The 24,840-nt window shown below is 39.7% G+C and overlaps 1 protein-coding gene across 1 annotated transcript; it reads left to right on the forward strand.

Annotated features, from left to right (window-relative positions):
- Positions 1–19,356: 19,356 nt before the first annotated feature.
- LOC138901370 (uncharacterized mitochondrial protein AtMg00810-like) lies at positions 19,357–22,653 on the forward strand. Its single transcript, XM_070189127.1, has 2 exons — positions 19,357–19,727; positions 22,494–22,653. Exons 1-2 carry the CDS (start codon positions 19,357–19,359, stop codon positions 22,651–22,653), a joined length of 531 nt encoding a protein of 176 aa, XP_070045228.1.
- Positions 22,654–24,840: the final 2,187 nt, after the last annotated feature.

The following is a 24,840-nucleotide window of genomic DNA, read 5'->3' on the forward strand; positions in this document are numbered from 1 at the left end:
GCTTAGCATTATTTTTTAAATATGAAAAATTTGAAAACTTTTTCCCTCTTTTCTATATTGTTACGTTATTTTTTCAAATAAACAAAGTGTCAAGTGTGATTTGCTCCGTTTGTTGAGTTCGCTAAAGTTCTGTAATTTCGATTGCCAGTATTACAAAATAGTTTTTCCATTCTATCCGGTGAAGAAGTAATCCATAACTTTGGGTAATTGTGAGGGAATTAAATTCCTTAAAGACACACAAATAACTTGTGGGTTCGAAAATTATTTTATGTTTTATTTTATTAAACTAACATTTCTTTACTTTTCTGATTTTCTTGTTTCAATCACAGATTACTAACAATCTTAAGTATTTTAATATTCAATGACACCGTAAGGTCTGGCTTCCAATCACGTTGGATCTAATTGTGAAATGCTGCTTGGAAAAGATATCAAAAATGAAAAATAATCAAGTCATGTTTGACTTGAGTTGTTATCAATTAATTATTCTAACAGAATAATTGTGAATGCTGTGAACATAACGAATCACCATGTGGGAACAACTTCCAAAGGGCTGGTGCCTTTGTCTCTCTAGAAGACATTTTTCTTTAACGGTGCTGTTTAACCCTAAAAATCAAGCAACAACTAAACTTATATTGTGATTTTAAAGATATGTGATTTAAGTCAGCACCAATTGATAAATAACGAATTAAATAGATAAATTGGACAGTAAAATAAATCAAACCGGTCTGCAAACAATGCATCGACCTCGATTCAAGATATCTCGAGATTAGTTAATAAGAACAACAGGGAATGGAACAAGTAGTGATGAACAGTAAGTAAGATAAAGAAAGCAGCCTATATGGATACTTTTATGTTTATCAGTGAATCCTCCTCCCTACAAATGACTGGAACTCCTCTTTATATAGTAGAGAAAACCTAATTATGGTATGTCTCTAATTACAGAAGGAAATCGTATAAACAGCTAGTTAATCGCTTCTAATTTGGTCCGTTTCGAGATTCACGCCATGATCTTTGACCAATCACGGATATCCATTCCGAGATTCATGCCATAATCTTCGACCAGTCACGGATATTCGTTCCGAGATTCAGGCCGTGATCTTCGACCGGTTATTGATATCTCGCCATTCCGTTATTATGATGCCCTAGAAGTCGGTCATAATTGGTCTCGATTATTGCTGACCTCGGTCTCAACGTACACTTCGATCTCTAGGCTTGCTATTTCATCCTCGAGCTCAGGTATGATTTATTACGAGGCTACCCCCGATGTAACTCCCTTGTCTCGATCAAACAGCAAAATCGGGTAGGCACGATTTTGACCGTATACAGATAGTCCCCTCGTTTCTTGGAATGTAATGAGAAGAAACGAACCGAGACTTCGATTTAGTACCTCGACCAATTATGAAGTCAACACAATGACGTAAGTGACAAAAGCGATTGAAGCGTCGCGTCTGCACAGTTCCCAAGGTCATTAATTAACACCAGTTGATGGGTCGGCCACTAGTGCTTTCAAACCGTCAAAGTGGCCATTATAAATAGACCACATTCATAATCCTTTTAAACTTTACACTTTCAAACTTCTTCTAATCCTAAAAAAACTCTTGTATTCTCTTTAACCCTCTTCGATTCTTGGCCGATGCGAGCCCATGTCTAGATATATCTGTTCGATATCCGAAGGCGATCTCGAGCAAGTGAAAAAGGATTGTTGCTGAGAGAATAAAGAGGTGGTGATTCCTACCCTAGAAGAGGATATCACCACTCATGTGAAAGTATTTGTGTATACTTACCCTTTCACACTAGGTTCCTTCGATCCCGTCATAATCGACTTCTGCCGCCAATACCGGGTAAACCTAGGCCAGATCTACCCCTTTTTTTGGCGTATTGTCATTTTGCTCAGATTCTTCTCGAGCAAGATCGAGGGGATGTATTTCACCCTCGATCATCTCATTAGGCTATACAGCCCCCCGTCTTTATCGGGGCGGACTGATAAGGCTTCAGCGCCGGGCCACAAAGGTGCTATTCTCGAGCATAGACGAGGAAAATGACCGAGGATGTATGTGCCGGTTTGTACGAGTCAGGACCTCCTATTTAATCCCCGCCGGGAAGATGTCATTCCCCAAAGAATGGAACATAAAGCGTAAGTAGAACTTCACCGATAACGTTTGATTACCTGTTATGTTTCCTTTACCTCTTCTCATCTATATTCTTCTTTATGGTGCAGCTTCCCCCTGGTTTCGTGGTGTAGTCCCAGACCATGCAAGTTGGGTTCGATAACTGGTTTCGACCTCCTCGTATGCTGAGTGCTCGTGGAGCCATTTGGCCAAGGGCCGATGGGAGGCCAAAAATCATGGTAAGTTCCCCTGTATGTGTTTGATGATTTCTTGTGAAATACTTCTTTTTAACTTGATTTCTTCTTATACATGTCTTGGAGATAATGTCGTCCTGAGGCCGCCTCCCCTCGGGGAAGAGGAGACCCCAAAGCCGACCAAAGACAATAAAAGGAGAAGGGCCTCGACTTCAGATACCCCAAAGCCCAAGAAAAGCAGGGCTCGAAAGTGGAAGACTGATCCCTCCGTTCTGTCTGCCGATGTAGCCCAAACGCTACATAGATGAGGACGAGGAGCAAGAAGATGCCGACTACCTGCTGGTGGCTATGAAGAGGGAAAGAGTCGAAGCTTCGATAACTGCTGAGCCGGTGATGGTCGAGGAGGTTTAACCGCAGATCGAGGTGATCTTGGGGGAAGGTCCGAACAGAGTCCCCGAGTCATCGGCTATTGGTGACGCCTCCTACCGTGATGAGCAATCGGCGGGTGTGCCCGAAGGGTCTAGTTCTGAGGCCCTTCAAAGAGAAGAGAATGCCCCGAGTGACTCGCTCAGGGCAATTAATATCGATGATTCGCCGCCCAGTCCCACGTTCTTCGAGGGGCAATTTCGGGATGCCCGGTCCATGGGAACCCCCAAAGTGGGGACGGCCCCCGAAGGGGACAATATATTTTGTGGTTGCTTCACAGGGGTCGATGATGTTTTCGACCTTGACGCATCACTCATTTTTGATGAGGCCCAGCGGCTTCTGAACTAAGTGAGTTTTAGCCCATGCTACCATGCTTGCATTTGTTCTTATTTCTCTAAGTCTGATTTTCTTTATTTCTATACAGGCCACAGTGCTCCATCGAGAAGCGTCTTCCAAGTATCGAGCTGAGCTGGCTCGATGTGAGGGTGATCTCAAAAGGCTTACGGAGGAGAGAAACGCCCTCAAACTCCTCTATGTGCAAAAAGAAGAGGAGATCGTGAGTATTCGAGTTGAGTTGACAAGAGCTCATCGAGATCAGACCGAGCTCATTGATCGGGTAATGTAAATTTTTGGGAGCTTGTTATGTATTGACTTATTATTGGCAACTAACACTTTGATCCTGCTGGTTCAGCAGAAGGCCGAATTGATTGTACAGCTTGGCGAGAAGGCCAAGATGAAATAGGTAGAGACTTTGGGGTAGAAGCAGAACATGGACCGTCTCGCCTCGGAGAAAGAAACGGTTTGGGCCCAACTGTCTTCGGTTGAGTGTCAACTCCAAAGTATGAAGGAGGAGAACTTGGCCCGATCCCAGAAGGTTGAAGAGCTCGAGACTCGGTTGGCCACTGATCTTGAGAGGGCCACATCCGAGGCGGGGGTGCTTATGGCCTCCTATCGAGCTGACGCCAAAGCCGCTAACACTCGGGCAAAGGAAATTTCTGATGTTGCTGAGGTTAGATTGTCCCGTGTTGCCGAGCATGCTAAGTGCCAGTATCAAAGAGAGACTCTTGAGGAGGTGCATGCTCGTGGCTTCGACCTCACGGCTGATATCGAGAATGCGAAGGTTTTGGAGGACGAGGCTGGAGCTTTGCTTTCCGATGAGGAAGACTCTGCGAGTGGATCAGAGAGAGGAGATGAAGATGAAGCTCCCGAAGATGTGGCTCCCGAGGTGGACTAGGCACTTATGATTTTTTCTCCTTTTTTTGTGTAAGACCCTAAGTGGTCTTTGTAAATACTTTACATATATGAAAGATTTCTTACCTGATTTTGTTGATTTCTGATTTATGATAAATTCTGTTTTGCCTTTGCCTTGTGAAAACTCTGTTGAAATCGGGTTACTGTAGCCTCTATAGTCGAGTGAGCAATATCTCGAACTCAGAGTAGAACAAACCCTTAGGTTTTTAAGTTAAGATAGGGCGAGTCCTCGAGCTTAAAAATATGTTCGGGATTTCAATTTCGGATGGCTTGATCGAAGCCATAAATGTATTACTTTTGTAGCCGAGTTCGAGTAAGTTTCGAACTCATAGTAATAGACCTCTTAAGGTTTTATGATGAATCCTCGAGCTATATTTTATTTGAGCTCGGAATAGTAGAACCCTTAGGTCCGAATTGAGTGAGAACAAAATCTCGAACTCCGAGTGTATTGGCCCTTAGGCTCTTCAGATTGGGCTGACATGGCCTCTAAAATATGGCTATTTGTTTTCCTTTTTCGGCTTAGAAGACTTAGTAAAAAAATATAATTCTTTATGTCTTAACACGTATTCTTTACCTATTGGGTTTTTTGAGGGTTCGATGTCGATTGAAACCCCTTTGCTTTTTGTGCCTTAGCACATTTGTGTATCTCTTAAGGTTTATCGAGGGCTGATTTTATCGAGCCCCTTTTGATTACATGCCGAGGGTAGCCTTTTTAACCGGTTTTTCAAAGAATTTGAAGGCCTATTTTTATTGCGGAATTCGGACGTCTCCAAGCCGCTTTAATTTGGCCGTAGCCTCTGGGTATGCCTTTTGGGATTATTTCCTAATAATACTTCGAAGTTCGAAGTGTTAGTCCCTGAGAATGATGACCTTGGCCTGTAGATCTAGGAGTGCCTCTTTGAGGTCTTATGAATTTGAGTTTAGATTACTCGAATATGTCGATCATCGACGGCAGTCCCCGAGGTATATTTACACTTGGCCCTTGAGCCATTTCTCACAAAATCATAAGTATGGAGCTTGTATAGTAGAAAATTTTCTTTGAGACACAAGATGTTTGATATAAAAAGAATGCTACTTTGTATAATTTATACATGCATATATGTTTTGCCATCGGGGCTCGACTAATCTATACGTACACGGTTCATTCGACCGTTTGGCCCATTACAAAGTTTCTCTATCGAGTCCCTTTGACACGAAGTATTTTCCTCGAAAGTATAACATCAGAGGGTGATGCCCCCCCCCCCCCCCAATATTTGAGGTTGATTGTAAATAAGCCCTGGATACTGTTGAAATGTCCTCATATAGCACATAATTATTGCCTCGCTAAAAACCTCGTCGGGAAAAACCCACTTGGGACAAAAACCGATCTAAGGGAAAAAGAGTGTAACGCGTGCTTTAAAACCTGAGATCTCGATATCTTCGATCGATCATCTCCAATGAGTTAGTGTCGAATATATAAATGAAAAAAGAGGAATTAAGTAATACCTTAGCAATAATACCATTTGAGAAGCGATATGTTCCAATTAGTTGGCAGTTATTCGTCGTTCATCGTGCCGAGCTTATAAGATCCCTTTCCGATGATATCGATGACTTGGTAGGGTCCTTCCCAATTTGGGCCGAGCTTTCCTTCATTAGGATCTCGAGTGCTGATGGTGACTTTCCTCAGGACTAAGTCTCCGACTCTAAAGTGGCGAAGGTTGGTTCTTCTATTGTAGTATCTTTCGATTCGTTGCTTTTTTGTAGCCACTCGGACGAGTGTGGCTTCTCGTTTTTCATCCAATAATTCGAGGGTAGTATTTATAGCCTGTGATTTGACTCTTCTGTTGTGTGTCAAAACCTGGCACTGGGTTCTCCGACTTCGACTAGAATCAAGGCTTCAGAGCCATATACTAAGGAGAACGGGGTTGCCCCCGTGCTGGACTTTGACGTTGTTCGATATGCCCAAAGGACTTCGGGTAGAATTTCTCTCCATTTCACCTTAGCGTCATTCAACCTTTTCTTTAGGTTTTGGATAATAGTCTTGTTCGTCGACTCGGCCTGTCCGTTCCCACTACGGTGATACGGCGTTGATAATATCCTTTTTATTTTGTGCTCTTCGAGGAATTTCGTCACTTTGCTGCCGATAAATTATTTTCCATTGTCACACACTATTTCGGCAGGTATCCCAAATCGACATACGATGTGATCCCAGATGAAATCTATAACCTCTTTCTCTCTCACTTTCTCGAACGCATGAGCTTCAACCCATTTAGAGAAATAGTCAGTCATAAATAAAATGAACTTAGCTTTACCTAGGGTAGATGGCATAGGACCGACGATATCAATCCCCCATTTCATGAATGGCCATGGGGATAAGACTGAATGAAGTTTTTCTCCGGGATGATGGATCATCGGTGCAAAACTTTGACATTTATCACATTTTTGAACAAACTCCTTAATGTCTTTTTCCATGCTATCCTAGTAGTATCATGCTCTAATGATTTTGTGAATCAGTGATTCGGCATCGGAGTGGTTCCCACAAGTGCCTTCGTGGACCTCTCGTATAACATAATCAGTGTCTCCTGGTCCTACGCATACTTCCAATGGTCCATCGGATGTCCTTCTGTATAATGTTCCATCTTCATCCAATGTGAATCGAGCGACTTTGGTTCGTAGGGCCCTCGACTCTTTAGGGTCCGATGGGAGCTTTCCGTTCTTCAAGTATTCAATATATTTATTCCTCTAATCCCAGGTTAAGCTTGTAGAGTTTATCTCAGCATGACCTTCCTTGATCACGGATCTCGAGAGTTGAATGATAGTCCCCGAGCTGATCTCATCTTCCTCGACCGATGACCCTAAATTTGCAAGTGCATCGGCTTCACTGTTTTGTTCTCGAGGAACATGCTGTAAAGTCCATTCCTTGAGACGGTGCAAGGTTACTTGCAGCTTGTCCAAATATCTTTGCATTCTATCCTCTCTAACTTCAAAGGTTTTGTTTACTTGGTTCACCACTAGTAAAGAGTTACACTCGACTTCAACGACTTCCGCTCCCAAGCTTTTAGCTAGCTCAAGACCTGCAATCATGGCCTCGTACTCGGCCTCATTGTTAGTCAACCTAAAAGTTTTGATAGATTGCCTAATAGTACTACCCTTGGGCGGCTTCAAAATGATGCCTAGCCCGGACCCCTTCACATTCGAAGCACCGTTTGTGAAAAGGGTCCATATCCCTGATGATGTACCTGATTTTAACAAAAGTTCCTTTTCGACTTCAGGTACGAGGGTTGGCATGAAATCGGTCACAAAGTCCGCTAAAATTTGAGACTTGATGGTCGTCCGGGGTTGATATTTGATATTGTACCCACTGAGTTCGACGACCCATTTGTCCAATCGGCCCGATAGTTCAGGCTTGTGCAATATAATCCGAAGTGGGTAAGTGGTTAATACGCATATGGGGTGACATTGAAATTATGGTCTTAACTTTCTAGAGGTGCTTATCAGTGCAAGTGCCAATTTCTCCAAATGTGGATATCTAGTTTCTGCTTCTCCTATGGTTCGACTTACATAATAGACGGGAAATTGCGTACCTTGCTCTTCTCTAACTAGGATGCCATTTACCGCAATTTTCGATACTGCCAAGTACAAGTAAAGTTTCTCTTCTGCCTTTGAAGTGTGAAGCAGTAGTGGGCTCAATAGGTATCGCTTCAATTCCTCTAATGCATGTTGGCATTCAGGGATCCAGAAAAAATCGTTCTTCTTTTTTAGCAGAGAGAAAAATCTGTGACTTCGATCCGATGACCTCGAAATGAATCGGCCTAAGGCAGCTATCCGTCCAGTCAGCTTCTGCACGGCTTTTACACTATTCACAACGGTGATGTCTTCGATGGCCTTGATTTTATCGGGGTTGATCCCGATTCCCTGATTCGATACCATGAAACCAAGGAACTTGCCCAAACCAAAACCGAAAGCACATTTCTCAGGGTTGAGCTTCATGTTGTATTTCCTTAAAATCTCGAATGTTTCCTGCAAATGAGCCAAATGGTCCTCGGCGCGCAGGGACTTAACTAACATGTCATCAATATAAACTTCCATTGATTTACCTATTTGTTCTTCGAACATTTTATTTACTAGGCGTTGGTAAGTAGCTCCTACATTTTTTAGCCCGAAGGGCATTACATTATAACAATATGTTCCATACTTGGTGATAAATGAAGTCTTTTCTCGGTCCTCTGGGCTCATTTGGATTTGATTGTATACGGAATAGGCATCGAGAAAAGTAAGGATCTCATGGCCGGATGTGACATCGATCATACGATTGATGTTAGGTAGTGGAAAAGAATCTTTGGGGCACGCCTTGTTTAAATCCTTATAATCTACACACATTCTAAGTTTGTTCCCTTTTTTAGGGACTACAACTACATTGGTTAACCATTTGGGATATTTCACCTCCCGAATGGACCCTATTTTGAGAAGTTTAGTTACCCCGTCCTTTATGAACGCGTGCTTTACCTCGGACTGGGGTCTTTTCTTTTGCTTCACCGGTTTGAACTTAGGATCCAGGCTTAGACGAGCGTTGTTATCTCCGGTGGGATCCCTGTCATGTCTAAATGGGACCAAGCAAAATAATCTATGTTATCAATAAGAAATTGAATAAGATTTTTCCTGAGTTCGGGGGTTAATCCAGTTCCCAGGTATACCTTTCGCTCGGGTAGGTACTCGATCAATATAACCTGTTCCAGCTCTTCGACCGTTGATTTGGTGGCGTCAGAATCATCGAGAACAATAAAAGTTCGAGGGGTCAGAAAATCCTCCTCTTCTTCTTCTATCTCCTGCTTCCCTGATTCGGTCGAGGCTGGTGGCTATGATTGCTACTTGGATTCTTATTTACTTTTGGAGCTCGACCTTTCCGAGGTTGATAGTGTCGATATTGGCATTACCTCATCGACCGCAAACATTTACTTTGCAGCATGCTGCTCCCCGTATACTGTTCTTACACCGTTCGACGTCGGGAATTTCATTATCTGGTGAAGAGTCGAAGGAATTACCCTCATATTGTGGATCCAAGGCCTTCCGAGCAGGGCATTGTACGTCATGCCGCCCTCGATTACGTGGAACTTGGTATCTTGAATGGTTCCAGCCACGTTCACAGGTAGAATAATCTCCCCTTTAGTTGTTTCACTGGCCATATTGAAGCCGTTTAAGACTCGGGTTGCGGGCACGATTTGATTTTGTAGGCCGAGCTGCTCCACGACCCTTGATCGGATGATATTCGCTGAGCTACCTGAATCCACTAAAACACGCTTAACTTGAACTTTATTTAATAAGATAGAAATTACCAGAGCGTCATTGCGGGGCTGAGAAATGCCTTCTGCTTCTTCGTTGTTGAATGATAAAGTTCCTTCGGGCACATAATCTCGGGTTCATTTTTCCCTAGTCATTGATTCCTTAGTGCATTTGAATATGAGTCCTTGTGGAATGTCGACCCCACCGACGATCATAGGAATGACATGTTGGGGTTCCTCCTATTCACTTTTCCTGTTAGCGTCCCTTTCTCTGAAATAATTCATGGCTCGATCGCTGAGGAACTCTCGAAGGTGGCCCTCATTGAATAGACGAGCTACCTCCTCCCTTAATTGCCTGCAATCCTCGGTCTTGTGACTATGCGTGCCATGACACTTGCACATAAAATTTGGGTTTCTTTGGGAAGGATCGATTTGTATGGGTTTGGGCCACCTAGTATCTCTGATCCTTCCGATTGCCGATACAATCGCCGATGCATCAATTCTAAAGTTATATTCCGATAACTGAGGTGCCTCTCTGGGATCGGCATACTTTTCAAAACCACTTTTGCTCATAAGTCCCCTAGAATTTTGTCCTCGATCATTTCTTCAATCATTCCGGGCAGAATTGCGTCTTGAACCATTGTTCCTTCAATCTATGGTATATGGTTAATATCGGTCCCTGTTTGACCTTGGCTCCTTGTCGACGTCCCTCTAGTTTTTAACTGTGACCTGTTTGCATACACTGAACCAGAAGGGGCTCATAATTGGTCGTCCTCGACCCTTATCTTCGACTGATATCGATTGTGTACATATGCCCAAGTTACAACTGGATACGTGATCAGATTGTGTTTCAACTGACGTGACGCTATCGAACTCCACTCGTTCAACCCTTGGGTGAAATCTTGAACGGCCCAATCATCTGTGACCAGCGGCAACTCTATGTGTTCCATTTGAAATCGGGACACGAACTCCCTCAGCATTTCATTATCCTTTTGTCTTACCTTGAAAAGGTCCGATTTCCTCGTTGCAACCTTTATGGCCCCAACGTATGCCTTTACGAAAGAATCTGCTAACATGGCAAATGAGTCGATGGAATTTGGTGGTAGGTTGTGATACCAAATCATTTCTCCCTTCGAAAGGGTCTCTCCAAATTTTTTCAACAGCACAGATTCGATTTCATCATCCTCCAAATCGTTACCCTTGATGCCGCATGTATATGAAGTAACATGCTCATTGAGACCGGTGGTCCCATTGTATTTGGGTATGTCTGGCATACGAAACTTCTTTGGAATAGGTTTTGGAGCCGCACTTGGAGGAAACAGCTTTTGTAAAAACTTCTTCAAATCCATCCCTCTCAAGATTGGAGGTGCCCCCCGGTATTTGATCAACTCGAGAGTTGTATATCTTCATTTTTTTTATCGTTGGCTTCGATTCTCTTCTCCCCTGATTCAATTCTTTTGGTGAGCTCCTCGAGCATTTTCATTACCGCAGGATTAGTCCCCGATTTATTACCATTCAACCTTTCCGGTACTGGCCCGGTACAATGAGTAATTTCTGACTCGACCCTATTCGGAGCTCTATGTTGATTTTGTAACTGAGCAATAGAGGCTTGCTGAGCATGAAGCATCTCGAATATCACTTGGAGACTGACTCTTTCGTCTCCTCTGCCCTGTGTTCCTTGGCCACTAGATCGGCCTTCTCTGCGTACACTCCCATCAATATTTGCGTCTAAGTCTGCGTTTTGAGCAACGTGCGAACTCACATCGACTGGGTTGGCAACCGGGGCTGCCCCGAGAGTAGCCTGTGGCACCTCGACTCTTGGAGCGATCATATGTTCGTTTTCAACATGGAATCTGAGGCCATTGTCATCGTGTGTGGATGCGTTTTGTGAGTTTGACATGTTTTAATCTGAAAGCAAAGATACTCGACAAGAACAAGCGTAAAATAGTGTGTTTTACCAGAATCAGCACTGAACAATCACTATTATCCTTAGCCCCACGGTGGGCGGCAAACTGTTTACCCTAAAAATCGAGCAACAATTAAACTTCTATTGTGGTTTTAAGGATATGTGATTTAAGTCAGCACCAATAGATAAAAAATGAATTAAATAGATAAATTGGACAGTAAAATAAATCAAACCGGTCTGCAAACAATGCCTCGACCTCGATTCAAGATAGTCACGAGGTTAGTTAATAAGAGCAGCAGGGGATGGACAAGCAGTGATGAACAGTAAGTAAGACAAAGAAAGCAACCTATATGTATATTTTTATGTTTATCAGTGAATCCTCCTCCCTGCAAATGGCTAGAACTCCTCTTTATATAATAGAGAAAACCTAATTATGGTATGTCTCTAATTACAGAAGAAAATCGTATAAACAGCTAGTTAACCGCTTATAATTTGGTCTGTTGCGAGATTCACACCATGATCCTCGACCAGTCACAGATATCCGTTCCGAGATTCACGCTGTGATTTTCGACCGGTTACTGATAAATCGCCATTCTGTTATTATGCTGCCCTCGAAATCGGTCATACTTGGTCTCGATTGTTGCTGACCTCGGTCTCAACGTACACTTCGATCTCTAGGCTTGCTGTCTCATCCTCGAGCTCGGGTCTGATTTATTACGAGGCTACCCCCGATGCAACTCCTTTGTCTCGATCAAACAGCAAAATCGAATAGGCCCGATTTTGACCGTATACAGATGCATTCAACCATCCGCGATTATGACGGCATGACATTTCTTGCCTTGTAGAAACGTCATATTCGTCCAAGATTTCTCTGCCACATTTAGAGTTGGTAAAATCATATTCAAAGGAATAACCGAGGAGGAAGTGGCAATAAGATCGGGTTTGACTTACTTATAAATTTTACTTCTTTATAATCCATTTATATCTATCCTGTGTGATTTGTGAAATCTGATTTCATAAATGTTAAGTAAACTACTTATGTGATGATCTAAAAATATATCATAGTTTTGAAAGATAATTTGCTATTCCGGTTTGGCGGTATACAATTTAGTGCTATGCATGAAACTAAAAGTATTTAAGGTTGTAAGTATATGTTAGACTTACATTAATACTTGAAATTTGTTTTGAGATCATGAAGGTGATATCTTATATGTATATTTATTATTGTGCTATTTGTATATCATGCCCCTTTACAATTTTGAATTTAAGAAAATGACCTTTTTAGATCTCTTATGTGTAAAAGACAGATCTCTTATGTATAAAAATAAATCTCCCATGTGTAAAAAAAAGAGGTCCGATCATAAAATTAAAAATAAATTAATAAAGATCCAAAAGAGCAATTGACCCTATATTATTTTGGATAAATAAAAATATACATATGTTAGTTTGATAAGAATAATATATCAAACTGTTGAAATATTTGGGGTACAGTGGTTGAGTTGGAAAGTCATTTGAAAAGAAAATTAAAAAATGCTTGTGATTTTCTACCCCAATTTTGGAGACTAAAATCTTCGTGATTTTTTACTCCTGTTTCGAGATTAAAATCTGCCTGATTTTCTACTCATTCGTTGAGATTAAAGTCTTCGTGACTTTCTACTCGTTTGTCGGAAATTAAAGTCTAAGTGACTTTATACTCGTTTTGGAGATTAAAATCTTAGTGATTTTCTATTTTAATTTATTATTCGGTTTGAAGATTAAAAACTTCATTGTTTATTAAATTTGATTGTGTCAAATATTACTCGGTTTGAAGATTAAAAACTTCACCGTTTATTCGATCTAGTTGTATCAGATGTTACTTGGTTTGAAAATTAAAAACCTCACTGTTTATTAATTCTGAATGTGTCAGATTGGTTTTGTAACCACCCGGCCGGTCGTTTTGAGTGTATTAGCCCCGATCACCTATTTACTATTTTCTTCGTATCTATTTCTGCATATGTGACTTGTCGGGAAGTCTTGTTTTTGGTTTCGGTGTGTTTTGGGATACTTGGTCCCTAAAACGGAAGCTTAAGTCTCAAGATGTTGACCGTAGTTGGCAGTATGAAGACGACTCCGGAATAGAGTTTTGTCGGTTCCGTTAGTTCCGTTGGGTGATTTTGGACTTAGGAGCATATCCGGACTGTGAATTTGAGATCTGTAACTAATTTAGGCTTGAAATGGCGAAAGTCAGATTTTTGAAAAGTTTGACCGGAGGGTTGACTTTTTGATTTAGGGGTCGGATTTTGATTTCGGAAGTTGGAATAGGTCCATAATATTGAATATGACTTGTGTGCAAAATTTGAGGTCAATCGGGCGTGGTTAAGTAGGTTTCGACGTCGTTTGTGGAATTTAAAAGTTTAGAAGTTCTTTAGACTTGAATCTGGGTATAATAGGTGTTTTGATATTATTTTGAGTGATTCAAAGGTTCGGCTAAGTTTGCATGGGGTTATATGACTTGTTGGTATGTTTGGTTGAGGTCCCGGGGGCCTCGGGGGTATTTCGGATGCCCATCGGAAGGAAATTTGGACTTAGGCATTGCTGGTTTTCTTTCTGGTGTTCTGGTGTATCGCACCTGCGGTGCGGCCCCGCAGATGCGGAAAAAGGCCTGAGTGGGAAGGATCGCAGAAGCTGGAAGGGCCCGTAGGTGTGCACCCATAGGTGCGCACCCGTAGGTGCGAATGAGTGATTGCAGATGCGGAATCTGGGAGCTTAAGTGGGATCCACACGTGCGATGAAATTTCCGTATGTGCGGCGTCGCAGATGCGACAGAATATCCGCAGGTGCGGAAGAACTGTGCAGAAAATGGAACTTCGAGGTTTTGATTCCTATTTTGATTTTAGGACTTTGAGAGCTCGGTGTGAGGCGATATTTCAAGGTTTCTTCAAGAAGATTGTTGGGGTAAGTGATTCTAACTCGGATTGGACTATATTTCATGAATCTATTGCTATTTTTATCATCTAATTAAGGAATTGAGTTGTAAATTTGGGGGAAGATGGTAGAAACTTCATAGGCTAAAATTTTGAGTTTTGGAAGGTGATTTGAGGTTGGATTCAAGTAATTCTTGTATGGTTGGACTCGTGAGTGGATGGGTGTTCATATTTTGTGACTTTTGTCGGATTTCGAGATGTGAGCCCGGGGGCCGGTTTGAGTCTATTTCGGATTTTGACTTATAATTTCATGTTTCTCTTGTGGAATTGATTCTTTTAGCCTATATTAATTATATCGCACTACTTGTTGCTAGATTTGGGGCATTTGGAGATTGATTCGAGGGGCAAGGGCATTGCGGAGTAGGATTTTTGCATGGTTGCGGTAAGTAACAGTCTTAAATATGGTTTTGAGGGTATGAAACCCCGAGAATTGGTATGATATGAGTGTTTGGAGGTGACACACATGCCCGGTGACGGGCGTGTGAGCGTGCACCACGAGGGATTGTGACTTTGTCCGTCCCGTGAGACTGTAAAGTCGAATTGCCATTGTTATTACTTGTTTTTCCTTGTCTTTGAGCAATTGACTGCCCTTCATGTTAGAAACCATGCTTCGGCCATATGATATCACTGCTGGGACCCGCAGCGGTCGTATACTTGTTGAATTGACTGCTAATTTTTGTTTTGTACTTAGTCACAGTCTTACTTGTGTGCTATATCTCTGTTCCCTCTCTTTTATTGTTGATACTTGTTGTATTCTCTGTTTGGGCTAATTATTATGATATTCTGTGAGCCCGAGGGGCTGGAGAGGTCAGTGACTGAGATAGGGCCTGAGTGCCGAGCTGTGAGCTATGTGAGGGTATATGGGTTGGGTTGCACGCCGCAACAAGCCTTATGGCTATTTATGGATTGTGGATCGGGTTGCACGCCGCAACGAGCCTTATGGCTACTTATATGATTGGGTCGGGCTGCACGCCGAAGCGATATAGCGCTTGGGCTGAAAGGAGGCCCTCCGAAGTCTGCACACCCCCAGTGAGTGAAGGTTCCTATTGAGAGTGTGTATTGAGGGATGAGAGCCGAGAGTATGAGCTGTTGAGATGAGTTGAGTGACTGCTGTCTTGAGAGGCTGTACCTGCTTTTATTTATTGTTGCACTTAGTTGTTATCTGTTGTTGTTGTAAAATTTCTAGAAGATTCATATCTGTTTTACTTAAGCTCGAACTGATTTGACTTATACCACCGAATTTGTAAGCATGTTCACCCTTTACTGAAAACGTTTGAAATGATCTGTATTGTTTTTATAGCTCGTCACTGCTTCTCAATTTCTTATTTAATTCTGTTACTTGCTGAGTTGGTTGTACTCATACTACACCCTGCACTTCATGTGCAGATCCAGGTATGTACGGTTCTGACGTCGTTGAGTTCGTGCGCGAGCTAATTATTGGAGACATACGAGGTAGCTGCTAGCGTTCGCAGTCCTTGTTTCTCCTTTTTTATTATCTTTTCTATCTTGTATTGGCATTTGGCACAGACTGTAGTAGACTCTGTTTCTAGATTGATTGTTAGATGCTCATGACTTAGTGACACCCCGATGTCGGGCTATCATTCTGCACTTGTGTTTTGGGTTTTTACCCCGTTATTATGTAAACCTTCAGTTAGTTTAATTGTTTTGGCTCACTTATGTTATATATTGAAAGCATATTGAGAATGTCGGTTTGCCTAGTTCTACGATCATCACGACTGGTTAGGTATTTTGGTCGTGGCAGGTTTGAAGATTAAAAAACATCACCATTTATTAATTTTGGTTCTATCGTGACACAAACAACAGTTCTTGTGGTTGGCTCTACAACGTAATAGCGGCGGCGAATATGAATCTCTTTTTGAAGAAATATGTTTGGAATAATAAAATTATTCACCAAACAATCACTCCTTAGTCACCGCAATCTAATAAAATTGCGGAAAGAAAAAATAAAATGTTAAAGGAGATGATGAATGTCTTGTTGATAAGTTCTGGTTTACCCCAAAACTTGTGGTGGGGGAAGTTATTCTTACAGCTAACCGAATACTCAGTCGATTTCCCATAGCAAGACGTAATCCATTCCATATGAAAAATGGAATGGGCGAAGCCCAACTTAAATATTTTAAAGTGTGAGGGTTCTTAGCTAAAGTGCAAGTTCCTAAACCCAAAAGGGAAAAGATCAGACCGGAAATTATTGATTGTGTTTTCATAGGATATGCAACAAATAGTAAGGCATATCATTTTCTGGTTCATAAATCGTAAAATCCCGATATTCATATTAATACGGTAATCGAATCAGATAATGCTGAATGTTTGGAGAATACTTATCCATATAAAAAGGAATGTGAGTCGTCTAGTGAAATATCTAAGCGACCTCGGGAAGAAGAAAAGGAAAGTACACCTAATGAGGTGAATCCAAGATGTAGTAAACGTCAAAGGACAACTACTTCCATTGGATCAGATTTTCTGACATTCTTGTTGGACAATAAGCTTCAAATTTTGAAAGAAGTTATGTCTTTCTCGGAAAAAAGCATTCAATAGTGAGATAAAATCCATATTAAATAACCATACTTGGGAGTTAGTTGATCTTACTCTAGGGAACGAACCATTGGGTTCCAAATGAATTTTCAAGAGGAAAATAAAAGATGATGGCATTATTGATATGTATAAGGTAAGACTTAGACAACGAGAAGGCCTTGACTATTTTAACACATACACGTCATTTCTGAGTATTACATACATATGGATATTAGTAGCATTGTCTATAGTGTATGATCTTGAAATCCATCAAATGGATGTGAATACAACCTTCTTAAATTGAGATTTAGAGGAAGAAATTTATATGGAATAACCCTAAGGGTTCGTGGTTCCTGAAGGAAAACAAAAAAGGTGTACCGACTTGTTATGTCACTTTACAGACTAAAACAAGCACCCAAATAATAAGATACGAGATTTTACCAAATAATATTGTCAAATAGTTTTAAAATTATGAGTGTAAACAAATGTGTTTACGTTAAAAATACTTCAAATCATATAGTCATTATTTGATTATATGTGGATTATATGTTGATGAAATATTTAAAATGTGGGGGCTTTTAGCTTATGCATGAAAAAAGTCAATATTAGACGTAATATATAAATGATATAATTTTTGAACCCCACTAATCTTTAGTGGATATTGATATGATAGTCAGTGAATTCATTACTTGTTCAGTCTTAGTGATGACTAGTGATGAAACTACAAATTCGAAAGATGTTTACGTGCCTTTTCAGAAATGATTTGTTCTTTCTTGAACATTTATAATGTTTAGCTCTTTTATGAAAGGGTGTCACCTCGAAGGATGTGATTTTTCATGAAAAGTGTGTTTGTATGTTGTATAAACATGATCGTTCATGAATGGATGTATTAATACATTGGTCTATAATATGGTGAACCAACTGATGAAAATAATAAAAATCCATAATAAGTTGGATTTGATTCATAAATGAAGATGCTATAATTTTCATATCATATAGACTTGTATTCTATCACGGAAGAAGAATAAATAGCATACAAATGCAAGAAAAGATGAAATGGTTGCAAAATGTATTAGATAATTAAAAGGTTATGGCTACAACTGATGCCAACCATTGCAACTGTTATTATAATATAATATTGCTACATTAAGTATAGTCAATAATCTGATATGCAATATAAAGTCGAGACATATTAGTCTATGACATAAGGAAGTTCGCATTGAACTATCATGACTTTTGGGATATTTGAAATATATCCATGACTATGCATTGCACTATAATAAGTATCCTGCATTTATTGAGGAGTATAGTGATGCAATTGGATCACTGGATCAACCTAAACTAAATCCACAAGTGGATATATTTATACAATTAGTAAAGTAGTGGTGTTTTGAAAATCGTCCAAACAAACGTGCATTGTCGCTCTACAATGGAGGCTGAGTTTATATCCTTAGACAAGGCTGATGAAGAAGCTAAATTGCTCCGAATTTTCTTGAAGAAATTCTATTTTAGCCCAAAATATTGGCACCTATATGCATACATTGCGATGGTCAAGCGGCAATAGGAAGCGCTGGGAGCATTATGTATAATGAAAAATCTTGTCATATATAACAAAGGCATAAAACCGTTAGGCAACTACTCTCTAGGAGAATTATCATACTTGACTATGTGAAGTCAAGCGATAATGTGTCTGATCCATTTACAAAAGGCCTAACTATAGAGGTAGTTGAAAGATCATCGAGGGGAATGAGACTATGGCCAAAGACAAGTCATTGTGGCGGTAACTCTACCTAGTAGACTAGAGATCCCAAGATCTAGGTTCAAGGAGCTCAAATAAAGTCATTAATGACGGTTCAACATTGTCAAATAAAATCTCTTTTTGGTCCATTCTCGGGATGAGACAATGTTCAGTACCAAGGATAAAGCATTAAGACTTTTTAATGATTTCTAAATTTGGTACGGGGTATATCAAATAGTGTATCTACGGGATAACACGTTTAGAAATTACCTATGTAAGTGTGAAGTGTAAGACGCTTCAAAGAGAATCATGTAAGTCCAATTATCTATGCACTTATGAAACTGTAACAGCCCAGCCCGCAAGTGATATTGTCCGCTCTGGGCCTAAGCCCTTACGGGTTTAAAATGCGTTACTAGGGTCTAATGCTTGTTAACTTATATACCTAGTATCCCTCTTGTATTTTCTCAATGTGGGACTCTGTCTAAAGTCTGGGGGTGTTACATATATCCCCTCTTATAGACTCAGCGTCCTCGCTGAGGTTTGCCCTACCGCATGGAATTCGCCTAGACTCAGCACTGAGGTTTGTCCCGCCTAATCGGAATTTGCCTAAACTCAGTTGAACTCTGACCCACCATCGGCAAGGCTGACACAAGAGTGGCTCTGATACCATCTGTAATAGCCCATCCCGCTAGTGATATTGTCCGCTCAAGGCCTAGGCCCTCACGGGTTTAAAACGCATCAGTAAGGTCTAAGGCTCGTTAACTTATATACTCAATATCCCTCTTGTGATTTGCCGATGTGGGACTCTGTCTAAAGTTTGGGGTGTTACATAACGAGGTAATATCGGCACAACCCTGTTTATTAAGCATTCAAATTCAGGTTATCTTATTACTCAAATTCATGTCGACGATATTATTTTTGGAAGCCCTAACTTTGTACTATGTGATGAATTCGCTCACATTATGAAAAGAGAATTCAAAATGAGCATGATGGGAGAGCTAACTTTCTTTCTTGGTCTGCAAATCAAACAATCTCCCAAAGGGATCTTTATCAGCCAAACCACGTACACCAAGGAGCTTATAAAGAAGTTTGGTATGGAGAATGCAAAGTCCATTGGAACTCCAATGATTCTAACAACTACGCTTGAAGAAGACAATAATGGAAAAAGTATGGTTGAAACAATGTATAGAGTAATGATTGGATCTTCATTATATCTCACTGCTAGTCACCCAGATATAATGTTCAGTGTTTGTAAATATGCAAGGTTTCGGTCGGCTCCAAAAGAATCCCATCTTACTGCAGTTAAATGCATTATTAGATATCTTATTGGGACAACTAAATTAGGATTATGGTATGCTCACTTTAACAATTTTATTTTAAAAGATTTTTCAGATGTAGATTTTGCAGGTGATAGGATTGATAGGAAAGTACTAGTGGCACATGCCAATTTTTGGAAAATGCACTAATTTCCTGGCATAGCAAGAAACAAAATTGTGTTGCCTTGTCAACTACTGAAGCAGAATATTTAGCTGTTGGAAGATATTGTACACAAGTCTTTTGGATCATGCATCAACTTCTCGATTATGATTTATCTCTTACCTCTACTCCTATATTCTGTAATAATACTAGTGTTATATGTTTGTCAAAAAATTATGTGCATCACTCTAGGGCAAAGCATATAGAAATCAAGCATCATTTTATCCGTGATCATATTGCAAAAGGTGATATTGTATTAGAATTCATTAGTACTGAGTCTTAACTTGCTAATATTTTCACAAAAACTCTTTTGGAAGAAAGATATTGTTTACTGCGTAAATATATTGGCATTATGCCTATTTTGTAAAAAAATCTTTCGTATCTATATAAAATATTTTACTTCCTTACTTAAGTTTTCTTAATTGATGAGTGTATTAATTTTTATGTGAGTGTAATTATTACACTTTCATTGGTGCTGCCGAAACAAATCCTCAGAAGTGTCACTTCCTTCTAAACCTGGCTCTGATACCATCTGTAACAGCCTAACCCGCAATTAATATTGTCCGCTCTAGGCCTAGGCCCTGATGCGTTTTAAACCCGTGAGGCCCTAGGCCCAGGGCACACAATATCACTACCGGGTTGGGCTGTTACAGTATGTAACACCCCAGACTTTAAACAGAGTTCCACATCGATAAAATATAAGGGAGATACTAGGTATATAAGTTAACAAGCCTTAGACCCTAGTGACACATTTTAAACCCGTGAGGGCCTAGGTCTAGAGCGGATAATATTACTTATGGGCTGGGCTGTTACAGATGGTATCAGAGCTACTCTTGTGTTAGCCTTGCCGATGGTGGGTCAGAGTTCAACTGAGTTTAGGCAAATCCCGGTTAGGCGTGGCAAACCTCAGTGCTGAGTCTAGGCGAATCCCATGTGGTGGGGCAAATCTCAGCGAGGACGCTGAGTCCGTAAGAGGGGTGTATGTAATACCCCAGACTTTAGACAGAGTCCCACATCGGCAAAACACAAGAGGGATGTTGGGTATATAAGTTAACAAGCCTTAGACCCTAGTGACGCGTTTTAAATCAGTGAGGTACTAGGCCCTGAGCGGACAATATCACTAGTGGGCTGGGCTGTTACAGAAATCAGGCGGTGTTTATCGCTGAAACGAACACAATAATGAGAACCAAAGACGGTTAAGGGTTGATTGTGTGACTTACGGTTGTTTAGGTATACATCAAAACTCGACGATTCAAAGATATCAAATCTACCGATTGACCGAGTATATCCGACATAAGCTCACTACGAAAAGTTCAAAGCGAAACCTACTTATCGAGATGCGATTAATCCTTACTTGCGAATCACACAAATATTTTGCATATTTTTTAAAATATATTGTCATTCCCCATTCATGTGCGGGATTGTTAGGTTTTGTAAATGGGTGTGAATGAGAAATAGAAGAGGCACCTTTTGAATTGCACCTCTTCATCTCACCCTTTCATTGTCTATAAATTTAGAAACTTAGACTCATTTTTTAAATATGAAAAATCTGAAAACTTCTCCGCTCTTTTCTATATTGTTGCATTGTTTTTCCTAAAAAATAAAGTGTCAAGTGTGATTTGCTCTGTTTGTTGAGTTCGCTAAAGTTCTGTAATTTTGATTGCCAGTATTACAGAATAGTTTTTCTGTTCTATCCTGGGAGGAAGTAATCCATAATTTTTGGCAACAGTGAGGGGATTAAATTCCTTAAGAACATATAAACAACTTGTAGGCTCGAAAATTATTTTATATTTTATTTAATTAAACTAATATTTCTTTACTTCTCTGATTTTCTGGTTACGAACACAGATTACTAACAGTTTCAATGGGACAAATCGTTTTTCCAATTTCTTCATATATGATCTATTATGAAAAATCGTTACTTGACTAGAAAAGTTAGAAGTCCTCGTATGCTCTTAATTAATGATTAGAACTAGTGACAGGGAAGATTCTAAAAATGAATCTTAGTAGCATTTAATAATTTAAGTTTAAGAGTACTCAGGTCGTTGGGTTGGAGGAACTAGAAAAAATAATTTCAAACAAATTTTTTTGTATAACATAATAAATTGTGTCTGATGGATTAGAAAAAAAAATCATGACTAATAGAATGCTTGATTAGCCATACAAGAAAAAATAATTTCGGTAACTTATAAATAGCAATTATTAGCAATCAAATTATGCCAGAAGCTATGCATTATTTTAAGCAGAAATAAATGTGAAATAAAAATACGTGTATCATCAATACGGAAATTAAAATATTTAAAAAAATATTGAAATAAATAACTTGTACATATTATCTCCTGTTATTATTTACCTATACGTTAGTATTATCTTAAGATCCCTTTTTAATATTATTCTTCACATAAACAAACATGCATTTTAGAACAACATGTGATCCAAAGTTCCAAACAACCCCGGTGTTGGAAATGTTATTTGAACCGGAAATGACTTCATTTGTACTAGTTTAAGGTTACCATGAGACTAAAGGCCCAAGGGGCAAACTAGAAAGTGAGTAGATAAGCATCAAAACGACATACTGTTGGTTGTTAAAAGTCAAATATGATCAACTCTTTAAACAATGAGATATTCATTTTTTCTGCAGCGCAGAAAAGGAAAAAGAAGTTTCACGGAAAAGTGAAAAGTTAGCTAACATTTTAGAGAGACTTGGTTCTCTAAAGAAAACAAACAAAGCTGAGTTGACCACTAATTTCTTCGCACTTTCAAGGTTGCTTCCTTTACATCAGAAATCTACTTTGGGTTGAATTTGACTTGAATCAAAGACCTCAGAACTAAGCAAATAAAATAAAATAAAATAAATAACCAAAACTTGATGGACTAGAAAAAGAAATAAAGAATGCAGATTAGTTTAGGGGTAACATAACAAAATGCAGGAAATTGCAGCCAAGTTAGAGTTTGGCAGGTAGACAACAAAACGACGAGTATTGGTTGTTAAATACAAATCAAAGTTGGTTTTCGATTGGTTGTTAAACATTTAAGATACCTAAATGTCTATTCATATCCTGGTCGAAAAGCAATTGTTGTAATAAGTTAAGATTCTAATCCTTTGGAAACGAAAAAAGAAAAGTTTTTAAACGGTAGAAAGAACCTATATATAGAAATAATTAGAGTGTTGATCTTTTGAAAGTACCAAATTGAAATGAGCACAAATTACTTGGTGATATACTAAGTACTAGGCTTACTATCACGAACCCAAATTCCCTCCTTAGAATGTCGTGATGGTACCTAATCTCTAAGACTAGATAAGTCTAACAAATACTGGAATATTAACATATTTAAATCAATCAACTATTAAACATGAACCAGAAATTTCTATACATAGCCAACAACCATCAGTAGATGTACTATATCCCAGAATCGGTTGTACAAGTCATAAGTTCTACTGAGTTCACTAGAAAATCTCTAAGTACAACTGTTCCGGAATAGAAATAAACAACGGTAAATAAAGACAACAGAGTATGACTCCAGAGCCTGCGAACAGGATGGCAGGTATACCTTGAAATCTCCACAGCAGCTCACAATCAACTAACTAACGACCGACACATTTCAAGGTACCCGGATCTGCACAAAAATGTGCAGTAAGCGTAGCATGAGTACACCACAACGGTCCTCAGTAAGTATCAAGACTAACCTCGGTAGAGTAGTGACAAGGTCAGGTCAAGACACCTACTAGATATAAAAACTTGTGCAGGATATTGATAAAATCTAACAATGGAAAAATAAAGGCAGTTAAAGGACAATTAAGTAATTTATCAGTACAAGGCTAGCAACGGTAGCAAAGCAAAATTGTCAGTAAGAGAGTACATGCGGTTAGAAAACAGGTAACCAAGTACAACCAAAATACGAATGGAAGGAAATAAGGAAGACAAGAACCATAACCGTTTTCAACATAAAATGTACAACAAGAATCACACCAAAATATTACCATTTCACAAATCCCAACTCATGAATCATAATCACACGGCATCTCGTGCCCACTTTGTGATTACAACTGCACGAATAATGTACGTTCTACACAGACAACTCACGTGCTAATACCATTAACAGTAACCTCATACCCGCACATACAACTCATGTGCCAACAGTAACAATATCTCATATTTGTATGGATAACTCACGTGCCAACAGTCCATTCCTCAAACAGAAAGCAGATATACAAGAATACACGTACATGATTAATGGACAACAAGAATTATCATGCTGGACTGATATTACGATGTATGCTTGTGCAAGTGTACTATCATAGCTCGAGTCAACAAGTAAGATCAAAGCCACGGAATAGCACATTGAAAACAACACAACAAAAACCACAATATGCATGACTCACACAAGATAGTCACACCACCACACAAATATCATCAATGACAATGCCCTCAGGCCATCACAAATCATCCGCAACATAGCCTCTCTTGTCTCGCTGTGTGCGCAACAATAAAGTGCATGCCCGCCTTGTCTCGCTACACGCACATAATAGTTATCCCACCTTGTCTCGCCACATGTACAAACCCAACATTTGAAGCCCGCCTGTCACAATCCAAAATCCAAATAGTCATGATGGCACCTAACCCCAACTCGCTAGGTAAGCCAATTAACAATCCGATTCAATGAGATTTACTGATAAATGTAATGATAATATAGCTGAACTTCTACATAAAGAATTCCTAAGGACTGCTAGTATAAATCACGAGCTTCTAAGATTTAGAGTTTACAAAGCTGGTATGAAATAAATACATCATCTATTTGAAATATACATGAACACATTAATAATTTTAAAGCAACCAAGAATAAAAGGCAGCTATGACCGGAACGCAGGTACATCTTCAATGCCAGCTCCTGCCGTACAAAACAACATTAGCATCAAAAATCTGCACGCAAGGTCCAGAAGTGTAGTATGAGTACAACTGATCCCATGTACTCAATAAGTAACAAAC

Source organism: Nicotiana tomentosiformis, chromosome 11 (assembly GCF_000390325.3).
Source record: "Nicotiana tomentosiformis chromosome 11, ASM39032v3, whole genome shotgun sequence".
Taxonomy (NCBI): domain Eukaryota; kingdom Viridiplantae; phylum Streptophyta; class Magnoliopsida; order Solanales; family Solanaceae; genus Nicotiana; species Nicotiana tomentosiformis.

Bases quoted from the DNA above. Each gene is read 5' to 3' on its own strand.
- LOC138901370 (XM_070189127.1), top strand. From the start codon at position 19,357: ATGAGCATGATGGGAGAGCTAACTTTCTTTCTTGGTCTGCAAATCAAA. The intron at 19,728-22,493 runs GTATGCTCACTT...TTTTTTCTGCAG, and splicing joins ACAACTAAATTAGGATTATG to CGCAGAAAAGGAAAAAGAAG.